The sequence below is a fragment of the Typha angustifolia genome, chromosome 11 (genome assembly GCF_048772165.1).
Source record: "Typha angustifolia cultivar Huaian chromosome 11, ASM4877216v1, whole genome shotgun sequence".
NCBI classification, from domain to species: domain Eukaryota; kingdom Viridiplantae; phylum Streptophyta; class Magnoliopsida; order Poales; family Typhaceae; genus Typha; species Typha angustifolia.
In genome coordinates, this window is record NC_133249.1 from 5,451,988 (window position 1) to 5,473,935 (window position 21,948).

Consider the following 21,948-nt stretch of genomic DNA (forward strand, 5'->3'; position numbering starts at 1 on the left):
GTCGACAATAATCTTATTTAGCTATTGTGATGCCAAAACTGGTCTGGATTTTAACAGAACAAGTTGTTACTCCTCAAAGTTGATGCATTCATGCATCTGTTCTTTAGATTATGTTGTCTCAGTTTGCATGTTGTTTATTTTGGAAGGAATTCTTGAGTAGAGTTGACTGATTTTGATGAGAATTCTTTTTGGCTATAGTTTTAATTTCCAGCTTTTTAATGATTAGATAAAAGCTAAATTATACTTACACAAACTATGATGCAATATCACTTACATCAAAATAAACTTGTGCATGCCATGTAACCCTTTTTGCTCTCATTTGTGTCAAAATTATCCTTCTTTCTCATATTCATCTTCATACTACTCTCCTTCCCTCCAATTTCTCTCCATCTTCTTCTCCCTCTCCTCTTCCTCTTCCTCTCACATCTCTCTCCTAAATGGCATCCTTTATTGTGGTATAGTTGGCATTACCTCTTTCCTCTCCAAGTCTCTCAATCTTTTCAAATCTCTCTCCATTTCCTTGCCCTCCACATTTCTCTATTGATATACTCAAATAAGACTTGTATTATCTATTAATCACTACCGATAATTCAATAAATATTTACTTAACATTGCAATCTTAATTTCTACTCTTAAATTCTCATACAATATGGAAGCTAAGAAAATAACATTCTGCTTAGAGTGTTTGAATGAATGATACTCAGAGAGTCCAGACTAAGAAGTAATCATATATTTATGGGGTTAATGAATATGTATCATAATCTATCAAGGAATCTTATCCTAATCCTAATTTCAAGTGAGAGATAAAACCTCTATTGGATTATATCTTTAACTAATCTTATATTTACTAGATTACATCAATCCATTGATTGTGATTATCTGAGACTACTTAAAGATGTAGATATACAGTCTAACAACTATCAATCCATTTCTCTTCATCCTCTAAATCTCTCCTTTCCCATATGTGATCTATTAATCTATCTCCCTTCCTTTGTGATCTAAATGTGTATAAGAATAGCAGGCATCTTTGTAAAAAAAATTTGGTTAACCTCATTAAAGGATTATAATAGTCTAGTGGCATTTCCATTAAACACCCATCTTGAGAAAATTAAAGACACACTTAAATGGATATATTATCCATTAATAACGCAAATTCACTTAATATAAAGGTGTTCTTTGTATGTAAATTTCTATCAAACGAAATATTATGCTACAGTTTGATCATAGGGTGCTAAATATATGTTCAAAAGGACATGTAAACCATTGCTTTTGGCGTATTTCCTCATTAGTTGGGGATTTATGTTGAGTAAATTTAATGGGAGGAGAAGATTAATTATAACATTTTCATATTTATTATGTGGGAATTTTTTTTTTCCTCTAATAAATTTTTGAATATTTTTTAAACTTTCTTTGTTAACGTTGGATGGAAAATTTAAATGGATTATATTAGAGTGATACAATTAAAAATTTAGATAGTTTAAATTTAGGTAGAACCATTTGGAAGCAAATTCTAATTTATTCACCGATACTAACGGTGAATCTAACGGCGATTTGGAACAATTAATCAGGACGGCGGATAATGGACCGTTAGATTGACGGCGTCTGAAACCGCCGCTGTCCACCGACCGAGTAAATTTCCGATTCCCGAGGATTTGGTGGTGGGCGTTCTCTCATCCGTTGTTATATCATTTCTTTGGTGATTTGGAACCCTAGATCGAGGTACCGCGATCAGCTTCTGGTTCTCTTTTCCGTTCATCTTGTTGGTATAATTTGCTTATTTCGGTATGGGGGGGGGGGGGGGGGTCGAATGTTTGAGTTCTTCAAATTACGGGTAGATCTGAGGGCGTTTCTGCTGGTTTTACTCCGATCTGCTTGATTTATCCCTTCTTTATCTCGTCTGATCTTTGTGATTTTTCATATAAATTGTAGCTACAGCATTGCGAAGTGTCTTTTTCTTTCTTACGAGTTCAACTTTGAGCTCAATTTTTCGTCTTTAGAAGAAAAAAGTTGATCTTTGTAGCAAATTTAGTTGAATGACTTTATTCCGTAGTTAAGTATGTGTTAATTTTTCGATCATATTTCATTCTTTTGGGATTCATTTAACGCCAATAGATAGGAGATTTATGTTCAGGAAAAAGAGAAGTTGATACTTTTAGAAAAATAAGTGGAACGAACATACTGTGTAATTAAGGATGTGTAAGTTAACAAACAGATTTCTGTCCTGTGGGATGCATTTAATGCTATGATATAGAAATAAGTGAAACTCCCGGCTTTTTGGCCTCTTATGCATTTTCTATGTAATAATGCAGTTAATTCTGTCTCAATTGGACAAGAGTGAAGATGGGGTTATCTTTCACTAAGTTGTTCAGTCGGCTCTTTGCCAAGAAGGAGATGCGAATTCTTATGGTGGGTCTTGATGCGGCTGGTAAGACCACAATACTGTACAAGCTGAAGCTGGGAGAGATTGTGACCACCATTCCGACCATTGGTATGCGTTGTGCCTAGAACAATCTCCAATACATGTTTCTTGAAATTGTACTCTCTTAGGATAGCATCTCATCTCAAGTTGTTTCCATGTTACTTCTAGTTACAATGGTGATGCATTGGATTTAGTTTCTACTTAAATTGTATCTCATAACCACTAGAATTGTCAATCCTATGTATGATCAGGATTTAACGTGGAAACCGTGGAATACAAGAACATTAGCTTCACAGTGTGGGATGTCGGTGGTCAAGACAAGGTATGTGTTCCTTGTTGGATGATCTATTAGTTTTTATGTTCATGTACATCAGAGGGGTGCATAGCATAATGGAACCATCACAAACTGGCACCCCCTATCCTATCTTTTGTCCATTCTTTACCAGAGTCATTAGTTCATGAATGAAACAAGCCTCCCAATTTGGGTGCTGTTACTTGAAATGTTGGTAAATGTCCTTTCTTTAAAAAAAAATTTCCCTTCAAGGTGATATTTCCTTTCTTGATCATTCAACTCATTCTGTGTGCTTTACTGAGTTTCATAACCATCCACTTCATGATCTATTATCTAGTAATCTAATGATGTTCAATTATTTCTATCCTGAACAACTATTTCTTAGCTAGAGACACCTCAAAGACGACAGCTTCAAATGATTAGGCATATCTTTAACTGCATATGTTTCATGTTGGAGCATGTATCCTTATCAATGTGTATCATCAAAGTCTACCATAAGTAACTTCATTTTGTTAAGGCGCCTCAATTATTCTATTATTCATGGCAGCTAGATTGAATTTCCTGGAGAGTACATTTTCCTGTAAGCTTTGTATGTTTTGTGGATAAAGTTCAGTATATTTCCTTGAAAAGATGGTTTGGCGCAACAAGGATTAAGGCTTTGATTAGTTCATCAAAAATGATCTGCATAATATGATTTCTTCCAATCATTTCCTATGCGATACTCATTGCCTCAGAATTATAGTTGTCTTTTAGTTTGTTTTTAATATTTTAATGGTAATTTCCAGGCCATTTATCCTTTGCTTTGAATATATTTCATTTTGCTTTAGTTCCTTTACTTCTATATTTTGTGCACATATTTATCTCTTTTTGGGGGAAATTTTGGAAACTTTCCTGTTCCTTATGTCAATGTTGAATGTTGTGCTGGTGATATCAGATCCGACCTTTATGGAGACACTACTTCCAAAACACCCAAGGTCTGATCTTTGTGATTGACAGCAACGATAGGGACCGTATTGTTGAAGCTAGAGATGAGCTGCATAGGATGCTCAATGAGGTAGATATTTCATATTACCTTTTCTTGATCCAGTGATCTAAGGGACAGAAAATAACTAAAGGTTGAGTGCAATCCTGTCAACCTAGGCTATGTTAAAAAAACATTTTGATGGTTCTTACTTTTCTTTCAGAATTATCTTTATAGTCTTATCCCATAGGTGTTATAATACCTAGAAGGAAAGGAAAACTTAAGCAACAATATAAGTTGTAAGGAATAGCATAGTGCAAGATTAAAACCATCCAAGCTTGTGAAAAGCTATTTATTAGCATTGACTTTTTCTTTCAGTATAGTGTAATGACTTATTTAATCATGCCCTATTTAGTTAATAAAGGCCCCTGGAGGAGCCTCTACCTGTATGACTATTCAAAATTCTGCTTCTGCAATAACAATATTCAGCCCCAGAATTAGGACTTGTAAGATCTAATGAGTCATTTATGTGTGATCCCTTTCGAGGCTGGTGAAATTAAAATCAGCTCTCTTTGCAGTTAACTTAATTTTGGTGCATTATGCTCTTTTTAGGATGAATTGAGAGATGCTGTTCTGCTTGTCTTTGCAAACAAGCAAGATCTTCCAAATGCCATGAATGCTGCAGAGATAACTGATAAGCTTGGGCTGCATTCTCTCCGCCAACGCCATTGGTACATGTTACTATCCCATCCATTCTCTGTAGATATTAATGCCTCTCATATTTTAGCCTGATCTGGACAGCATTTTAATACTACTATGACTTGCTGTGCTTCTTCAGGTACATCCAGAGCACGTGTGCTACATCTGGAGAAGGTTTGTATGAGGGTCTGGACTGGCTCTCAAACAACATTGCTAACAAGGTTAGTTTCATGAATACATTAGAACGTCTGCATTGCACTTTTGCTTACAATGATGAGCTCATTTATTGATTTAGCATGCCGCCCCTTTTGCGCAGGCTTAGTTGGTGGGTTTTTCTTCTGGCAGCCAAGACGACTACTGGGAGTCTGTCTAATTAAGTACAACATAATTATTGTCTGATGATTCATTTTGCTGATGATATTACTGTTGAGACCAATGTGGAATTGTGTACTTTTTAGGTAGTACTGTTATCTATAATTGCCTAATGATAAAATGGGTGCAGGAGTAGGCTATTTGCTTCTGGAAACTGATCAATGATTTTTTATTTTTTAAGCTGTTGCCAGTTTTGACTTGTGCTTCTTGTCATTATGTTAGAGATAAGATAGAAACTAAGTGGGATCTGTCAAATACTGTTAATTGGAAGGAGATGGTTGCCACAAAATCCCATTCTTAAGAGAGATTCCATTTTTTCTTTTTCACCATAAGTGAAATTCTCTCATTAAGTGATATACCACAATGGATGGAGAAAGGGCTGTGATTATGGAAAGTTTATCCATTGGTAAAAATTACCAATATAAATTTAACAGACTAACACCGAGGCAATTGGCCAGAGAATATATGTCTGCAATGCTCAAAATTCTAGTGTAATTGAATGTAGAGTTTGATAAACATATGATCATTTTCCATGAATATAGAGATATATTTATCTGCGTCTTGATTGACATATGCCAAATACTATAAAGGCTATTACTCAAGGCTATTATTCATGCTTGGAAAAAAATGACGTACTTGCATCAAATTTGTGGCCAAGATGGGCAACAAGGCATGAACTCTAACTTCTTGGATTAATTACTTTCTGAAGGGTAAGGTAATTGCAGATAAAACAATAAAACAGCTTCAGCTAAGAACAAGAGTCTTGTTAAGGATCATATCATCTGTGGAGAAGTCAGCTGCCTTTCGAAATGTTCCCCGACCGAAGTCCAGGTTGTATGAGTCAGCAAGGCCGTCGACCAATCCGAATTCGGGTGTCCACCCTAGATCACTTGCAGCTTTCTCGACTGATGCAAAGAAATGCTGCATTGAAAGAAAATTACAAGTGAATCAGTCCATATATATGCATATATATTGTCATATGAGGTATCTGAGTGATGCAAATGACTTAAATGCATTTAGTAGGCTAAGGTGATTGATACAAGGATTAAACAGTGCTTTGTCTTTTGTTCTTTATAAGAGTTAAACCTTCCAAAAGGTGCAACTTTGTCTATCTTCATAGCTATATTAGAAATCAAGCCAACGCATGCGAAGGTTATTAACAAAATATTTTATACCTGATCCCTGAATGGGAAAGCCTTTTTCTTCCCAAAATCATATTCTTTTGGGTTATAGTGAATGATCTCTGGTTCAGGAAATCCTCCAGCCTGCAATGAGAAAAAACAATCAACGTCAGCGTGAACCATGGATCCATTTCTTCTTCTAATCATTTGCAACAATACTAGATTTTCTTGTCTGAACTTGATTGTTACTTACCTTGGCACATGCCTTTGCTAAGCCATCAAATGTAACATATTTTGATCCAGAGATGTTGTAGACTTGCTTGCTTGCTTTTGGGTTGCCAAGAACAGTAATAAAAGCTCTCGCTAGATCCTGCGTAATTTACAATTCAGGTGAATAGATATTTCTAAAGGGCCAATTCATGACTGGAAAATATATTCTTGTTTTTCACATAGGGAAGTTCACTGCTTGTTCATCACTATAAGAACTTCCATTGATTTGCAAAATTCTTGTTACAATAATTTCAATATATGTCAGTCGACATATCAATCTAAAAGGATTCATACTGTGCTGCTTTGTCTCATCTTTTTCACATATTCTGATTTGGAAAGGTAACTCACTCTTTTGTGGAGAAGGAAAATAGAAAGAAAAGCCAAAATAAAAGGTCTTTCTCATTTGTGTATTAAAGGGAAACTTGCCTAATGATGGTCAAATGATATTAATATTACAACTAAAGCATCCAGCAAAAAAGATTTATGTAGGATATTTTCCATATCTTTTCTCAGAACACTATCTGGGTATAGATTGAAGTGATAAGCTGCGCATATTGCACCTAACAATCTTAGCATTTCTTTGGAGCATACAGAAAGGAGAAAAACAAATTATGATGACAAAGTATTCTACATAATAAGCATTCCTAAACTGGTGAAGCAAAGATGGATGAAAATTACAGTGTAACTTGTGATGGATCTAAGGAGCTCGCATTGAGACAATGGCCTTTCACAGTTCACACAGATGAGGCAATCTTGATTATAGTAACAATCTAAGAGGCATGTGTTAGGACTGAAGGGAAAAATGTGAGATTAAGACAGACATGAAACGCTTGTCGTCAGAACAAAATGGACAGGGTTCCACAAAATTCAGAATAGTTCTCATGGTTGATCTCCTCAACCTTGTTATATGACGATGATATCTATTTAATTGCTCTACGAGATCATGTTACAAGTTTAACCATGTCAATCAAAATCATAACTGACCTTAACATGTCCAAGTTGGGTTATTTGAACTCCAGAACCGGGAATTGGAATTGGTCTCCCAGCTTTCAATCGATGGAAGAACCACTCCTCCACAGGGTTGTAATTCAAGGGTCCATATATGTAGACTGGCCTAATAGAAGTCCAGTTCACTCCTCGAGAGTCTAACAAGCTCTCTGTTTCAAGCTTTCCTTTGTGCCTACTCTTTGGATCAACTGCATCAGTCTACAAAGAGACCTCACAAGAAGTCAGTGAAAAGGCTCATAACAGAGTCAAGTCCAATGAGCCTCTACCTATCATATTAGGAAAAGGAGATTTCAATGAAATGACATCAATGTATAATTATTGAAGCCCCACCTCACAGTGTGGCAGAAGGTCAGATTTGAGATAAACTCCAGCTGAAGAGCAATATATAAATCTGTAAAAGACTTCCCAGATGTTTCAGCAGGCAAAAAGTTACAGTTGTGAAATCTTATAGGATTGCAACAATTCTCATCTACCTTCAATTAATATAGTTGATTTCTAGTGTGCAAGTGGATAAGTGCCATACAGTTCAACTGTGTATCTGAATGACTCAGTTATTTTACTTAAAATGCTCAAAAGATTGAGTTTTTCATTAAAAACTTACTGTTCTAGTTTTGGCAAGGCATCCAATATAGGCTCAACATCGGTAGCCTCACGCCCTGAAATAAGTGTGTAAATTATTTTTTGATGAAAGCATATCCAAAATAATCTGACTTGTAAACTCATGTCATTTAGGTTATTAGGGTATCATCAAGATCCATGGTTATTTCCTTCATTACATAAACTAGAAATGGATTGATCATTGAAGAGTTCAGCAAAACATTAACCAAGATGAGTGGCTACCATTAATATCATATACAACATCAAAGCCCTTAGCTGAAAGACTTGTCTTCACAAATTCAAAGTCCTGTCTATCCCCTTTCAAATGCAATATCTGTAAATAATCAGCTAGTTAGATTAACAAAGTTTAACATATGAGACACTAAAATTGACACAAAACCAATCAGATATCAACAAAGTTCTTTTTCTTACTTTGGATGAGAATTCTGAATACTCTTGATCTGATTCCCCTGGTAGTTGTTGGGTTATGGGTGCCTTTCCTCTAGTAAACAAAGTCACCTGCCAATCCAAAGACCCACTAATTAGTTACTCCTGAATACTTTCAAGCAAGCATCTTTCTAGCTCTCTGCAATTCTTACTAACATAATAAACCAACCTGGTGGCCTTCTTTCACAAGGAGTCTGGACAGGAACACACCAATGAATCTGGTGCCTCCCATGATCAGGATGTTCTTGGAACTTGATGCTCTGACCTGAAGTGCCCCTTTTGGCTGCCATGTTCTCCTCCTATTCTGCCAATTTGTACATAAACAACCATTAGTTCCTCAATCCATTATTACATCTTATGGCATAAAAATCATAGGCAACTACAAATATAGGAGAAAATATGAAGGGAAAAATAAGTGAGTGGTACGAAATATTAGATAGAACACACAAAGGGTATCCACTTTTACCTGGATAGAGATGTTGAGGGCTGCACCATTGAATTCTGACAGAGAAGAAGGGAGAATGGAGGAGTGTGGAGAGACCCAAGTGCTATGAGGCTGCCTATGTTGCACCACCACCATCCTAGCCATGCCCTCTTCCTCTCCTCACTCTTCTTCTTCTTGTCAATGCTTGGATTGCCTCTTGAGCTTGGTTGGTTAGATTATTGGGTAGGGATGGGTTGGGTCCTTTTGAGAGATGCTGGAGATGGTGGTTCCCAGACTCCATCCTCTCCTCACCTCACCTCACCTTTGCAATGGATAAGACAAGCCCCACTTTGCTTACATCCAGAGCACCAGTCATTCCAGATAAAGATATGCAAGTTCTCCATCACCCTAAATTTTTGCATTGATAGTTTCAATCCCTCCAATCCTGTCTCTTAGGAGACATCCCCTAAGTTATGGGGAGCAACCCAATCTTGAGTTGTTCCATGAATCATTGGTGCCACCACTACTTGAGAACTCTTTTTTTTTTTTAATTAAAGGAACTCTTTTATAGAACTTCAATTGAACTTTATTGCCACTAAGTTTCAAGCTCTAGAACTAGAAGTGATGGCTCTAATTTTTAAAAGCAATTGTGCATATTAAATAAGAAATTTTTAAAAAGCACTGTAACTTTTGCTTTTATTATAGTTCATACATTACCATATAAATATTTATCATTCAACTCCTATTTTATTTTTAATACCTCAAAAACACATTGCCTTAGTTTTTTCAATAGACAGTTATAATATAGACGAGTCAAACTAACTATAAATACAAAATACCAGCAAGTTTTTAAAGTTCAAATAAAAATAAAAGAGAAACCTGATTTAAAAGTGAAAATAAAATAAAATAATGTTCATAGCCCTATAGTTAAAATTAGCGGAAGTATATTTTTGAGGTACTAAAAATAAAATACAAGAAATTGAACCATAAATATACAAAAGGTAGAGTGAAGCAAAATTTAAGATGATTTTAATATGTTAGTCTATTAAATATAAGAAATTATTTCACATATCTATAGTTAAACTGTTATAAATGTATCGACATCTTACATGACAAAAATAAAATAAAATTTATCTATATAATTACTATATTTTATATATTTTTTAATTTTATTCTTGCGGCATCATCATTTTAGCATAACATAATTATTTATGATAAATTTGAGGGCGAAGGTAGCTAATCTCTTTGAATAAAATCTTGAGAAAGTAATAAATTGACCATAGGTAAGGATTGAGGTTAAATATTCATAACTGGTCTAAGCCCATTGTGTCTTAAAAAAATGATTGAAGGTTAAATATGTTAAAAAAAAAAACAAATTGCATGAAAAATTGTAAATGGTTTTCTATTTTGCAGAATCTCCTTATTTTTTTTTTTTTGGTTTACTTTGCAAAACTAACGAGGTCTAGATATATATATATATATATATCACAATAAGTTTTTTCGTACTTGTTTTAAAAACATTTTCTAAAATTAAAAACTAAATGAAAATATGCAGAATAAACCCCCACCTACTAATTATTTTCCTTTTGCAACTTAATTTCCTGAGCTATTGAAACCATTGGAGAAGGAGACCGAAAGATAGACAAATCCGTGTTCCTATTTGAGCCGAATCGGAGTGGAAGAATCCCCGAAGACTTCGACGAGATCTCATCTCTCTCTCTTCCCCCTTCTCTCCTTGAGATGGATCGAATGCAGGTACTCCCTCTCTTCGTAGAAGAGAATACATCAGATCTACGTGTTCCGAAGGATGGATCTCTTCTTTAGGGTTGGGGAAACGAATGTTCGATCTCTTCTCGATGTATAGAGAGATAAGATCTGAATCGGAACCCGTATTGAGATTGATTTGTTACTTTCGTTGTTCTTTTCCCAGATTTACGTCCAATTGAGTTTTCTAGAGGGTTAGATTAGATGCGAAAATTTTGGTATATTTAGTGGATTTTGTTCCGGTAAGGTGGATATTGAGTTAATTTGATTTGATTCTATCCGCAGTAATTGCTTTTGAATAAACATATCTCTGTTTGTAGACTTCAGGGGAGAACTATGCAAACCCTAAGACGTGTTTCTTCCATGTTCTATTCAAGGTATTTGATTAGATGTAGTTTCTTTTTCGGGTCCTCCTTGTATCAATTTCATTGACTTCTTTGTGAATTGGCAGGCTTCATCTTTGGCATTCTATGTGCTATCCGCTCTGTTCTTTGATAGCTTTGTTATTATCTTTGTTGTTACGGTTCTTCTCGCGGCTCTCGACTTTTGGGTGGTCAAGAATATTAGTGGAAGGATATTAGTTGGGTTGCGGTGGTGGAATGAAATTGATGAGCAAGGAGAGAGCGTTTGGAAGTTTGAATGCCTGGATCAAGAGGTTTGTGGGGTTTTCCAATTCATATTTTAGTATTTCTTATAAAATTATTCTTTCTGGAGGAAAACTTCTTATGCAATGTTTCCTCTTATCTGATTATTTGGCATGGCAGTCTCTTGCAAGGATGAACAAGAAGGACTCTTGGCTGTTCTGGTGGACACTTTATCTAACGGTAAGTAGTAAGTTCATATCATGATTTTCTTATGCTGCAGCATTTAAGATGCTAGTACATATCTTGGTGTTGGCTGTTAAAAATAGTTTCATGTCTTATGGGAGTCTTTCTATGTAAAACTTTACATCATAAGAGTTTCTAATATTTTAGTAGTGGTAAGATGCTATTGTTTGTTTATCCTTGCCTTTTTTCCTATGGATATTATTTTTACCTTCTCTCCAGAAATAGAACTTATTAACAAATTAACTATACCATCTTAGTTATTATCTTGAAATCTGAAAACTTGCATAGTTGAAATTATCAAGGAAATTTCCAGGTTTGTTTGAAAAGATCTCATTATGCCTGTGCAGGAATGCAAGGCAGATGCATGTCATAGTGTGTGTGCATCTCTTTTCCAGTTATATGTCTATACATGCCTGCATATTTGCACTGCACATGCACGAGTGATCCTTAAACGAAAGTTTGCAAGTTGATGAAGTCCATATATGCATGCAACAAGCTCCGAAATTGGGAATTTAATTTTTGATAATGTGAATTCTAGAATCTTCTTAACTAATAATTGATCAAGTTAACAGACACCTATGTGAGAACTTTGATATGATAGATCTAGATCAAGAAGGATGAAATTGACCAGAAATAATCGTTCCAGGGCTTAGAGTCTCCTATTTCATTTTGGTGCTCAAAATTTTTCCATCATTCTGACATGAAGCTTGTAATTTATACCCTATGCTAGTTCCTCATAGTTAAACAGAGTGAACCTTCATGACTATGTCTAACATATAGGATCTTTAAGATATGTAAACCAACCTAATTATGTTTGGGAGGATACCCTATGTTGTAAGCAGATTGAACAGGTTCACAAATTACTCTAGTGACCCAAGAGAAAATAATGGGTTGGTTTAATTAGGTTTTCCAAGATAGGGTACAATAAATTTATTATTAATTTGCATAGCTTTCCTGGATATCTTAGAAGGGTATAAAGGCAGCAACAGCTCACTGACTCTAAGAATGTAGTCCATCTCCTGCTTGCGGTACATGTTGCTGTTCCCTTCACCTTGCTTTGATAGCTCTCAGACTAAGGTTTTGGTTGGCAGGCCATATTTTGGTAACAATGCTGATAGCATGAATAGTAGTTTGTTGTAGGAACCAGATACATAGAAGAGCAAAAAAGTTAATGCGAAATTTGAACCAATAGAAAATATCATAGTGTCTCTCTTATATATCTATATAAGCTAAACATGCTTCCCATTTTACTTGGCATTTTGATCCTACATCATTTGGTGCTTCATTGTCAGTCGACACACTTGGTACACTATCCTTTAGTGCAACTGTTCTTTTCTTGTCTCTGTTCCCTTCTATGTTCCCTTCTTTCGATGGTGATTATAAGATTGGTCAATGGTGATGCACTAAATAAATTGCTGGTATGAATGAATTGTTTCCTTGAAGACTAATCACACAAACAATTTACAAGAAAATATGATGCCTCTTGTTTCAGGCTGTTGCGTGGATATTCCTTGGGATATTCTCACTACTAAAATTTCAAGCTGATTATCTACTTGTCGTTGGAGTTTGCTTGAGCCTCAGCGTTGCAAATATAGTTGGCTTCACTAAATGCCGTAAAGGTATAAATCTTTTGCCTTTTCCCTTGAGAAACTTGATATATTGTATGAAATTGTCCATTTGAATGTTTGATTGTCAGGTTCCATCTGCTCTACAAAGTTTCAAGTTCTGCTAGTAAACATGAAACCTGATTAGGATAAGTTGAAAGATTGTTCCTTTTAAGCTAGTGTGACTTTCTTGATCAAGCTAATCCAGAGAATATAGTTGCATATTTGTAGCAGTATTTACTATTGCACAAGTACCATTGATGCAATAATTTTTCTTTTTGCTATGAAGCTAACCAAATGATCAAAACAATGCATAGTCAAGTGGCAAAGGTAGCTAAGATGTTTTTCACCTTTTCTTTTCTTTTCCTTTTCTCTCTTGTGATCTTCACATCAAGCTTTATCAGCATGTCTAGGATGTTAATTGCCTTAGCATCTGAATATATTTCACCAACACAAATATAATTATTTACAGATATTATTACCAGAGTATTTTAGTTATCTTGATTCATATATATCTATATAGTTGATGATCCTCTGTTATCAAAAATTATTTCCACCTCAGTTGACGTGAACCGAACAAATCATTTTTATTGTTTAATGCAGATGCCAAGAAACAGATCCAACAGTTCGCTTCACAAACTATCGCATCCCACTTTTCATCAACCATACAGTCGGCTTTTAGTGTTGTGTAAGCCATGGCGAGATATATAGTGTACACTTGGGATGAGATGACAACCTTTTTTTTTTTTCTTTTTCCATCTATATTCCCTCACTTTGTACTTTTTAAAAAAAGATTTATCCTTGCTTTTTAGTTCTATTAATCTGTTTAAAATTCACCCCTGTATCATTTCATTTCTTAGACTGGAAGACAATCATATTCGATTTCAAAACCACAGCTAAAAGCATCATTGTTTTGACTATTTGCATCCTTAAATTCAGTTTCGACCTTCGTGACTAAATTGTGACATTAACTTTGTCAAAAATCCTTCTGAATCAGGTGAGTGTTTTTTTTTTATATATTTCCTTCTGTTTTTGGCTCTTTGTTTCTATTATTATTATTATTATTATTATTATTATTATTATTATTATTATTATTATTTACTTTCTTTTCTTGAGATAAGTGGGACAAGCCTGATAAAGTTTCACTAGGACCATTTTAGAGGACAGAAGTTTAAATTGGGTCCAACTTATTATATAGTTGTGAATAAACTTGTTTGGACGTAGTTTTAACTCCTAAATCTGGTTAGCTTCTTAAACTTGAATTAGATACCTTGATCGATTTAGGAAAAATTGATGTTTGGTTGTAAATCGGTATAGGGGTGTCATGGTTACGATTGATATGATATAAAAATAGTGAATTTAGGAGAAGAAAATAGGTTAAATGATCAAAATACTCTAGTGGATGGATAATGAGAGTAGAGAGAAGAAAGAGAGAATATAGAGAGAGAGTGACTGAATTTTTAGACTAAAATGATACTTACGTTTTGTTATTAAATATAAAATATTATATGGAAAAGAGAAGGAGAGGAAGAGAAGAATGGATTTAAGTAGTTTGCCCTAAATCTATTTTATCTAAACCACATCCAAATGCAAAGAATCTCAAAGGACAGAGGAAGTTTAAATTGGTTTATCTTCTTATATTGGTGAGTAGATCTGGTAAGAATCTCAAGTAGAATTTAATTACAAGGTGAAAAAAAAAATTATATTTGTAAATGAATGTAAGCATTATGTATGGCTTATATACTTTCAAGTATGAATATCTTCAGTTTTATTTTCTAGAATAATTATTTATCTTTATTATTTTATTACGTTCATTTATATTTTAGAATAGATATGCATCTTTATTATTTTCAAAATAAGGTTTTCTTCTAAAAATAGTTATTGTTATGTTTTTTATATTTATTTATATTTTAGAATAAGAGTATAATAAGAAAATTTTGTTTTAATATTTATGAAATTACTATGAATACTTTTTAGTTTGATATAAAGTTGGTTGATGGGATAATATCAATAATAAAGAGTAATTAAATTAGCGTGTGATATAATATTTATATTCAGATTATTACGGCATTTAGCTATTATTTCTAAAATAAAATAACTATATTATAGAATTAAAAAAAAAATTATCCGTGAAAAGAACGCTAAAGAACCCAAAGACTAAACTAATAGTGGTTGGATACTTGGACGCATTCTTCTTTTATTATTAACTTTTTAAACTTATTTCTAGAGGTTGCCATATTTCCCTACGTGGAGTAATAATAAAAGCAAGCTCTCTCTCTCTCTCTCTCCACCATTTAATGCAGATCTAGTACAACCACCTAGAGGCCAGAGCCCATTTCCCCATTCCCGCGTCCACACAATAAGGAAAAAGACCCCGACCGATCTAGTTCGGTATTCAATTTTTGTCGGATATTGGTTGAAATTGTTCTATTCCTCTTGATACCCAAACTTTTATCCCTTTCGTTTCCGGATAATTATACGGATATGGATGTAATGGTAAAAAAAATTATATCCGCATATTATTTAATTTAAAATATTATATTTTTAAAATAGTGATGTAAAAGACTTTTTAGATCTTTTTTTATTGAATCTTTAATCTACTTTTCACATATATATAATTAACTTTCTATAGTTTTTAATAATTATGTCACAAGTTCATGTGCATTCAAAAATAAATACTGATCTGTGTATCCGTGGTTAAGTTATATTTGGTTAGCTTTCGTTCCTACCTAAAATTCTAAAGTTTAAATAGAGAGATTTATTAAGTCTAGTTCACTTCACTCGTAGACTATGAATAATCTTCTTTTAAAATAACTTTTTGTATTAGTATTCAACTTATACTGATATTAACTCTCTTCGTCTAGTATTAAAAATTAGAATAGTTCTTCTAGAATCAATATTATTCTATAAAAAATGTGAATGGGCCCAAGAGATTTTTTTTTAGCTATGGTCTCCTTCATGCATTGAGACAGCTTGCCTCATTGCCAGGGTTACCTAATTACTCATTTCTTTGTGATGAGCAAATAATGTATCTTGTTCAATCTCTCTACGCAATCAAATGCTTATCTCTCTTCTTTTTTTTGCATTGCTATCACATCATACATCACGCATTTACCACTCAGATTTACACTAGATATATCAAACTTAACTAGAGAGAGAGAGAGAGAGAGAGAGAGAGAAGGAAAATAAAAAGAAGAGACAAAATGTCAATGCATTTACCAAACAGAAACTAACACTGAAGCGTGAAGATAACATGATAAAATAGCCATACACTGTCATGCCAGCATACAATAAATAGCAGCATTACTGTTCACTTGTTCATAACCATCTGAGTGGTCTTCTCCAATGGAGGAGCCACCACCACTCCTCCTCCTTTCTTCTTCTCCTCCTCCACCTCCTTGACCTCGACCTCGGCCTCGAACGCCGACGTCGGAAAAGTCCTATAAAGCCCAGTGGAGGTCTTGAAGGTGATCTTCTTCCCGGTGGTCGACGGCTCGTCGACGGAGATCTCATTGAGCGTCAACCAGAGGAGGAGCTCCTTCGCCTTCACCCCTGTCAGCTTCTTGATCTTAAACTTGTCGACGTAGGCGGTGACCTCCTGGGCATAGGAGACCAGCCTGCCGATCTTCTCAAACCGGTGCTCCACCTTCTTCTTCTGCTTGAGCCACACAAAGCCGGTCTCCTCGACGTAGCCACACTCTATGATGTCTCTCAATGGGAGGAGGCCATCAGGGAGGCCCACCTCCCGGAGGAGGAACTTGCTCTTCTCTTGGCAGATGTCGTCGCCGTGGTACACCTCGGCCTTCGCCTTCATGGCTTCAGTTATCTCACTCATCCTTGAAAGTTTGGACAAGGACAAGGACAAGGAGAGGATTGATGAAACGCTTGCTTTGAGCTTTCCACGGTGAGGGTGGAAGAACAAGCTACATATAGGAGATGTGGGACTTGTTTGGCCTTGGAGTTTGGATAGAACTTCTCTTGTGCCATTTGACTAAGATAGTAGCTACGAAGATGAACACTGAGATGACACTATAAATCTTATTGCCAATTTTATTATATATATATTAACGTAATTAAGATAAGGGGGGGTACTTCTTCAGAGTTCCAACTGTAGTCATAAATAGCATGGTTGGTGAATTATGGGGGAAGGTAGAAGACGGTGGAGTTCATCAGCTGTTCAAGTCTTTGGTTCACACTAGCATCTTTGATGTAACACATTATCTGTTTTGTTCTAAGAAGGTATTGGATTTAGATACAGATGAGCAATACTTGACAAGGAAATATTTCTAGGAACACTAAAAGCCTGTCAAAACAATTTCTCAATAACTCAAAAGAACATGATTTAGAAACTTTTCTAACATATCCATTTAATTTGTTCAAATTAACTTTCTTGCTTCCAAGTTTTAAGCAGGTCTAGCAGTTGTTCAACTATCACTTATAAGGTGGTGTGTAAATGTGTTAATGGATCAAGCTGCTGCCATGTTCTACCATAAATTATTTGAGAGAATAATATTATATTGTTCTTTTACTATTAAATTACTACACTTCTTGCTGTCAAAAATTTCTTCCTCTGAGAAAAGAAAGCATTAGAAAGTCTTTCTCTATCCTACTCAAATACTTTGTGTATCCAAAACTAACGATATACATTATCAAACTACTACCACAATCACCAAATAAAATTATATTTTTTACAGGAGTATAATTAGATCTCTTCACATTCACGTTAACAATTAACTAATAACTGTAACTTAGTTATCTTCAAATAACTGTAACCTAGTTAGGATCTCCGTGTACAAAAGAGTAAATTAAAATCGAGTCAAACGATAAAAATAGGTGTTATGTGCAGGATAACAAGATTGTAGGAAGTTTGCATTTGCAACCCAGTTGGTAAAGAATCCATTGCCTAATTAATTTAGGCATAGCTGGTGACTGGAAATTTCTGGTCAACTATTTTGCAATAACTTCTTCAATAAATGCAAGCCTAACTCTTCTGGTGGCAGACATCCCAAAAGCAAGCCATCAATGCCTTGTTCTTAATGAATGAAGACTGTTCTTTGATGAATGTCAAATTAGATGAAGAGCTAGTACCCAATATTTGATGTACAACTACATTTAAATTTACTACTGATACTATAACGCGGCAACGGAGAAGAATCTCTTGATTTCTTTTTCAATGAAATGAGCATCGCAAGAGCTTGAATTTGGACACCTCATGCAACTGGAGGGCTCTTAATGAGATAATTCGGTAGGTTTCTCAACGCGGTTCTTGAGTTTATGAATGTCGGTCGATTTGGAAAGACATGATTAATAGTCTCACCAAGGGCTCTCAACCACCATGAGCAGTAGGGAATCAATGGCCTCCATTCAAATAACCTAATCTATGCATGTAATGGATGTATACTAAGTAGTGATGATAATGAGTAAATTATTCTCACCTTTGTTTCCATACGCATGCCTATTGATTGGCATCGACATTGATTCTGACATCTGATATAGAAGAAGTATATATATAAAAAAGGATAATTACCCTTTTTCACAATAACCCCTTAAAGTTTTTTTTTTTTTTGATACATATACTTACTTGACTCCTTCCGTTAGGAGATTATTATATACTAAAAATAAAAGTTTAGGGAGTCATTACGTAAAAAAAAAATTTAAGAATTATTGGTGAAAAAAAGATGATAGTTTAAGGGGGTGAAAATAAAATTATCCCAAAAGATAAACTCAGCACTTCTCTCTACTGGTGTGAAAAGAAAATTATTCGATTGCATTATCTCGATTGGTCTATAATTGTTAGTGAGAACTTCCAATATCACAATAATAATGTGAAAGGGGTAGAGATTTTGGATGCATTTTAAATATGCAAAACTTATTTGGGACCATTTGTTTTTGATGTATTTTAGTGTCTTGTTATATATGAAACATATAATCTAAAAATCGCTCTCTGTACTATCTTGATATTTTATTTAAATTGAAAGGATATTATAACACAATTTGTAAACCCTGATGATTAAAAATAAAAGAGAAGATCATAGGGATGTTACATAATTTGTTCATTTCTCATTTCAACATAATAGATGTAACTAATTTTCTTTCCTGTGACTTAATTACGGAAGAAATTTTTATTTGTTGTTTTGGAAAAGGTAAATGTGAAAATTAGCTATATGATATACATTGCTCATTATATGTGATTGTTAGCTATATAATATATATTGTTTGTTGGAGGTCAAAGTTAGCTATATGATATTTACATTGCTCACTTTATACAAGGATTAGTTATTATATTATAATGATTATTGAGATACTGGGTATCCCATGTATTTTCTATCAACTAATTTAGTATATCAGTATGGATGGATGATTAATATACTCATATAATTGACAGAGTATGACTGAGCCTTCGAATAAAATTGTGTATCTGAGTACTAGATGTGGTGAAAGTGGCATGGTATGATGATGTTATTCATAGTGGGCGTTGATTCTTTCATATGTTGACATACATGATTATTGAGTGGTCATCATATATCATATATGGTTGCATTTGGAATTGTTTTAACATGGTCATGCTTGGCATACATCATGTTGATATATTTGAGAATGTTATAGTACAATTGCATCACTAGAAATATACATGTTGTTGAGGATATACACATATACTCATTTATGACATATGACTTATTATTCATATACATATTATTAAGATATATTTACATATTCATGACATATTGCTTATCTAGTATATGATTTATTCTCTGTTTGGTATCACTGATTCGAGGTAAGATTTATTCACTAAACATTTAGCTTATAACTTCATTTTTCTCCTAACCCCCTAGATATGTGAATTCTAATAGTGATTGAGATATTTTGAAGAGGCATTTTAGACTGAAGATGAGTTAAGCTAGACATAAGAGGATAAAGAAGATAGTTTATGCAGAAATTAAGCAACACCCATGTTATATATTTTGTATTCCACTACATTAGATTGTGTTTTTATAATAAAAAATATTGTATAGGTTGGATTGCATTTTACTCGTATATTAATTATTTAGTTGTATCTTGATAGTTTATCGTAGCTTGTGTATTATGTAGTGGTTTACTATGATTGTTATAGATTTTATGTTAATATATTATGAATTATGTAAGTATATGCGTATATTAGTGTAGTGGGGCCTGCTCGTCCTATCGTGTGAGTTGCACATGCCTTGTTGGTGCGCAAACGTGCACGTGTTATTACATTTAACCTCTTCTAAACTTTTTCTTTGATACGATTCGATCTATATTGGCTCCACGCGTGGTATTGGGTTCATTGGAATGAGCCTATTTATCTAATTGAGTTTGTTAGAAGCAATAAAATCATTTTTGTTGGGGCACGTTCGAAAGCAGGGATTGCGTTTGACGGGGGTGCGAACACTTGCACACGTTCACAAAAACAGAGAACGCAAATTGCGCATTCGAACTAAATCGGGCCGTTCAAATGCAATTGTTCCAATGCTTGCATACGTTCACATCGACAGAGAACGAACATTCCGTATTCAAACGCAACCCATCGCGTTTGAACGCACCGTAATGAAAGTATGGGTTTTGTTAGAGTTTGTTATGGTTGTTTGGACTTGTTTAACTTAGTTGAGGAATTCTTAGGGTGAACCTCTATAAATATGTGGAGGAAATCCTAATTAGATTTTTATGATGATAATTGTATTGGCTTTCGCCTATATCTCCTTCTCAATTTGTCTTTAGCCATTGGTGCCCTTTCCCACATCCCTTCTTCAACTTCCTAAGCCTTTGGTTGGCCTCTTCCAGCTTCTAACCCCCATCTGCTACAACAACTTCTCCCTTTCCTCACCAAGAACTAAATCTAGCATCTATCTAGCCATTGGTGGACTATCAAGCTAGGATCTAATTGATTTTCGGTCACTGTTTGGTCGATATCTTAAGATCTAACCATCCAAATCTTGTGATCTTAGATTCATTGGAAAGCTCTCCAAGAGCAACAACATATCCAAAATTTATAAGGATCCGTTGGTTAGATTGTTTGTATATCTCTTAGGAAGTTACGAGCTTAATCGAGACTAGAACCGTTGCGAATCGGATTAGGCCAGTTTGTAACATTCTTCTCCATTATCATGTAATCCTTCGCAATATATAACCATGGTGAATATTACCATCCATTATAATAGAAATATATCATCTCAAGATGAAAAACCAGATATAATGGAGGAAATTGTATGGTGTAACAAATTGCTTAGGAAACAAGATATGAGTAATTCAAAGCACGTGTATATCTTTTGATTGAGGGCTATCCTGGTGGCTTTAATCTTGAAATGAGATATCTCTACTCAATCAGTATATTTATTATATTCAAAATAATATTAGAGGCTTGGATGTCATGTTTTCTCTATGCTCTCCTTTTATGTCCTATGCTAAGCATATTTGTAAACATAAAATTTCAAGTCACTTGTGAGGTAATCAACCATTAAATTTTTTTTGGTGATCTATATATATATATATATATATATATGTATGTATGTATGAGAGAGGTTGATGATGCACATATTTTATTGTAACAACATTTCATAATAATAAAGCATATTTTCATCATTCTGCATGGAAAATCATAGTAAGTGATACACACTTTTAAATCGAAGCACATAGTTTAATTTGATAATGTCTATTTATGTGATGCTCACGTTCTAGGTAAAATAAAATAAAGCAAATCGATCTTTGTATAAGGCATTTGAAGAATTTCTTAAAACCTTTGAGAAATTATATAATTTGTTTTCATTTAGAACTCTAATGAACATCAGTCCTTTGAAATGAGTTTGAGGGTCACTTTCTCAACAACAAAAATATTTAGGTGTGTTATAATTGCAACCACAAGCTCTTTATTACCTTCGCTGTCACGTAGAGAGAAAATGAAATGAAGATTATTTACTAACTCGGAAGTTCATAATAATGTTTGGCAGACAAAAGAACTTGATAAATATTGTGTAACATAATTTCTAAGAAGTGATACATAAATATTATTTCGTTTACCTATCAAGAAACTTTCGAGTGCTTGGAGGATTTAGCTTGTGATATACTCTCTCAGAGTTTAATATGAAAGAATTTTTTTCCACAACAATATGAGTAAATTGAAAAAAAAA

General features: G+C 34.2%; 4 protein-coding genes across 5 annotated transcripts; 2 read left to right on the plus strand and 2 right to left on the minus strand.

The window, feature by feature from the left end:
* Positions 1 to 1,561: 1,561 nt before the first annotated feature.
* Positions 1,562 to 4,942, plus strand: LOC140770135 (ADP-ribosylation factor-like). 2 transcript variants are annotated; one of them, XM_073111152.1, is made up of 7 exons: positions 1,562 to 1,719; positions 2,310 to 2,488; positions 2,671 to 2,741; positions 3,646 to 3,765; positions 4,285 to 4,403; positions 4,511 to 4,592; positions 4,688 to 4,942. In XM_073111152.1, the coding sequence occupies exons 2-7, from the start codon at positions 2,341 to 2,343 to the stop codon at positions 4,691 to 4,693; spliced, it is 546 nt and encodes a 181-aa protein (XP_072967253.1). In that variant the 5' UTR covers positions 1,562 to 1,719; positions 2,310 to 2,340; the 3' UTR covers positions 4,694 to 4,942. The 2 variants fall into 2 exon arrangements, with proteins under 2 accessions (XP_072967253.1, XP_072967254.1); XM_073111153.1 differs by having other exon boundaries at positions 1,712 to 1,763.
* A 462-nt stretch (positions 4,943 to 5,404) lies between these two features.
* On the minus strand, positions 5,405 to 8,911 carry LOC140770134 (chloroplast stem-loop binding protein of 41 kDa b, chloroplastic). Its single transcript, XM_073111151.1, has 10 exons — positions 8,653 to 8,911; positions 8,356 to 8,490; positions 8,172 to 8,258; positions 7,983 to 8,073; positions 7,744 to 7,798; positions 7,473 to 7,533; positions 7,119 to 7,340; positions 6,118 to 6,234; positions 5,919 to 6,008; positions 5,405 to 5,664 (listed from the first exon to the last, which is right to left on the minus strand). Exons 1-10 carry the CDS (start codon positions 8,773 to 8,775, stop codon positions 5,488 to 5,490), a joined length of 1,158 nt encoding a protein of 385 aa, XP_072967252.1. The 5' UTR covers positions 8,776 to 8,911; the 3' UTR covers positions 5,405 to 5,487.
* A 1,294-nt stretch (positions 8,912 to 10,205) lies between these two features.
* LOC140770428 (Golgi apparatus membrane protein-like protein ECHIDNA) lies at positions 10,206 to 13,721 on the plus strand. The gene is made up of 6 exons (XM_073111625.1): positions 10,206 to 10,365; positions 10,695 to 10,751; positions 10,826 to 11,029; positions 11,139 to 11,198; positions 12,694 to 12,820; positions 13,409 to 13,721. The coding sequence occupies exons 1-6, from the start codon at positions 10,351 to 10,353 to the stop codon at positions 13,495 to 13,497; spliced, it is 552 nt and encodes a 183-aa protein (XP_072967726.1). The 5' UTR covers positions 10,206 to 10,350; the 3' UTR covers positions 13,498 to 13,721.
* Positions 13,722 to 15,993: 2,272 nt separating this feature from the next.
* LOC140770484 (uncharacterized) lies at positions 15,994 to 17,200 on the minus strand. Its single transcript, XM_073111697.1, has one exon. The coding sequence runs from the start codon at positions 16,638 to 16,640 to the stop codon at positions 16,116 to 16,118; it is 525 nt and encodes a 174-aa protein (XP_072967798.1). The 5' UTR covers positions 16,641 to 17,200; the 3' UTR covers positions 15,994 to 16,115.
* Positions 17,201 to 21,948: the final 4,748 nt, after the last annotated feature.

Excerpts from the sequence above, each read along its gene's own strand:
- LOC140770135 (XM_073111152.1), top strand. The coding sequence starts at position 2,341 with ATGGGGTTATCTTTCACTAAGTTGTTCAGTCGGCTCTTTGCCAAGAAG. Across the intron at positions 3,766-4,284 it reads TGCATAGGATGCTCAATGAG|GATGAATTGAGAGATGCTGT; the intron begins GTAGATATTTCA and ends TGCTCTTTTTAG. Across the intron at positions 4,404-4,510 it reads TCTCTCCGCCAACGCCATTG|GTACATCCAGAGCACGTGTG; the intron begins GTACATGTTACT and ends GTGCTTCTTCAG.
- LOC140770134 (XM_073111151.1), bottom strand. The coding sequence starts at position 8,775 with ATGGCTAGGATGGTGGTGGTGCAACATAGGCAGCCTCATAGCACTTGG. Across the intron at positions 8,491-8,652 it reads CCCTCAACATCTCTATCCAG|AATAGGAGGAGAACATGGCA; the intron begins GTAAAAGTGGAT and ends ACAAATTGGCAG. Across the intron at positions 5,665-5,918 it reads CTTTCCCATTCAGGGATCAG|CATTTCTTTGCATCAGTCGA; the intron begins GTATAAAATATT and ends CTTTCAATGCAG.
- LOC140770428 (XM_073111625.1), top strand. Across the intron at positions 10,752-10,825 it reads TCTTCCATGTTCTATTCAAG|GCTTCATCTTTGGCATTCTA; the intron begins GTATTTGATTAG and ends GTGAATTGGCAG. Across the intron at positions 12,821-13,408 it reads CTTCACTAAATGCCGTAAAG|ATGCCAAGAAACAGATCCAA; the intron begins GTATAAATCTTT and ends TGTTTAATGCAG.
- LOC140770484 (XM_073111697.1), bottom strand. The coding sequence starts at position 16,640 with ATGAGTGAGATAACTGAAGCCATGAAGGCGAAGGCCGAGGTGTACCAC.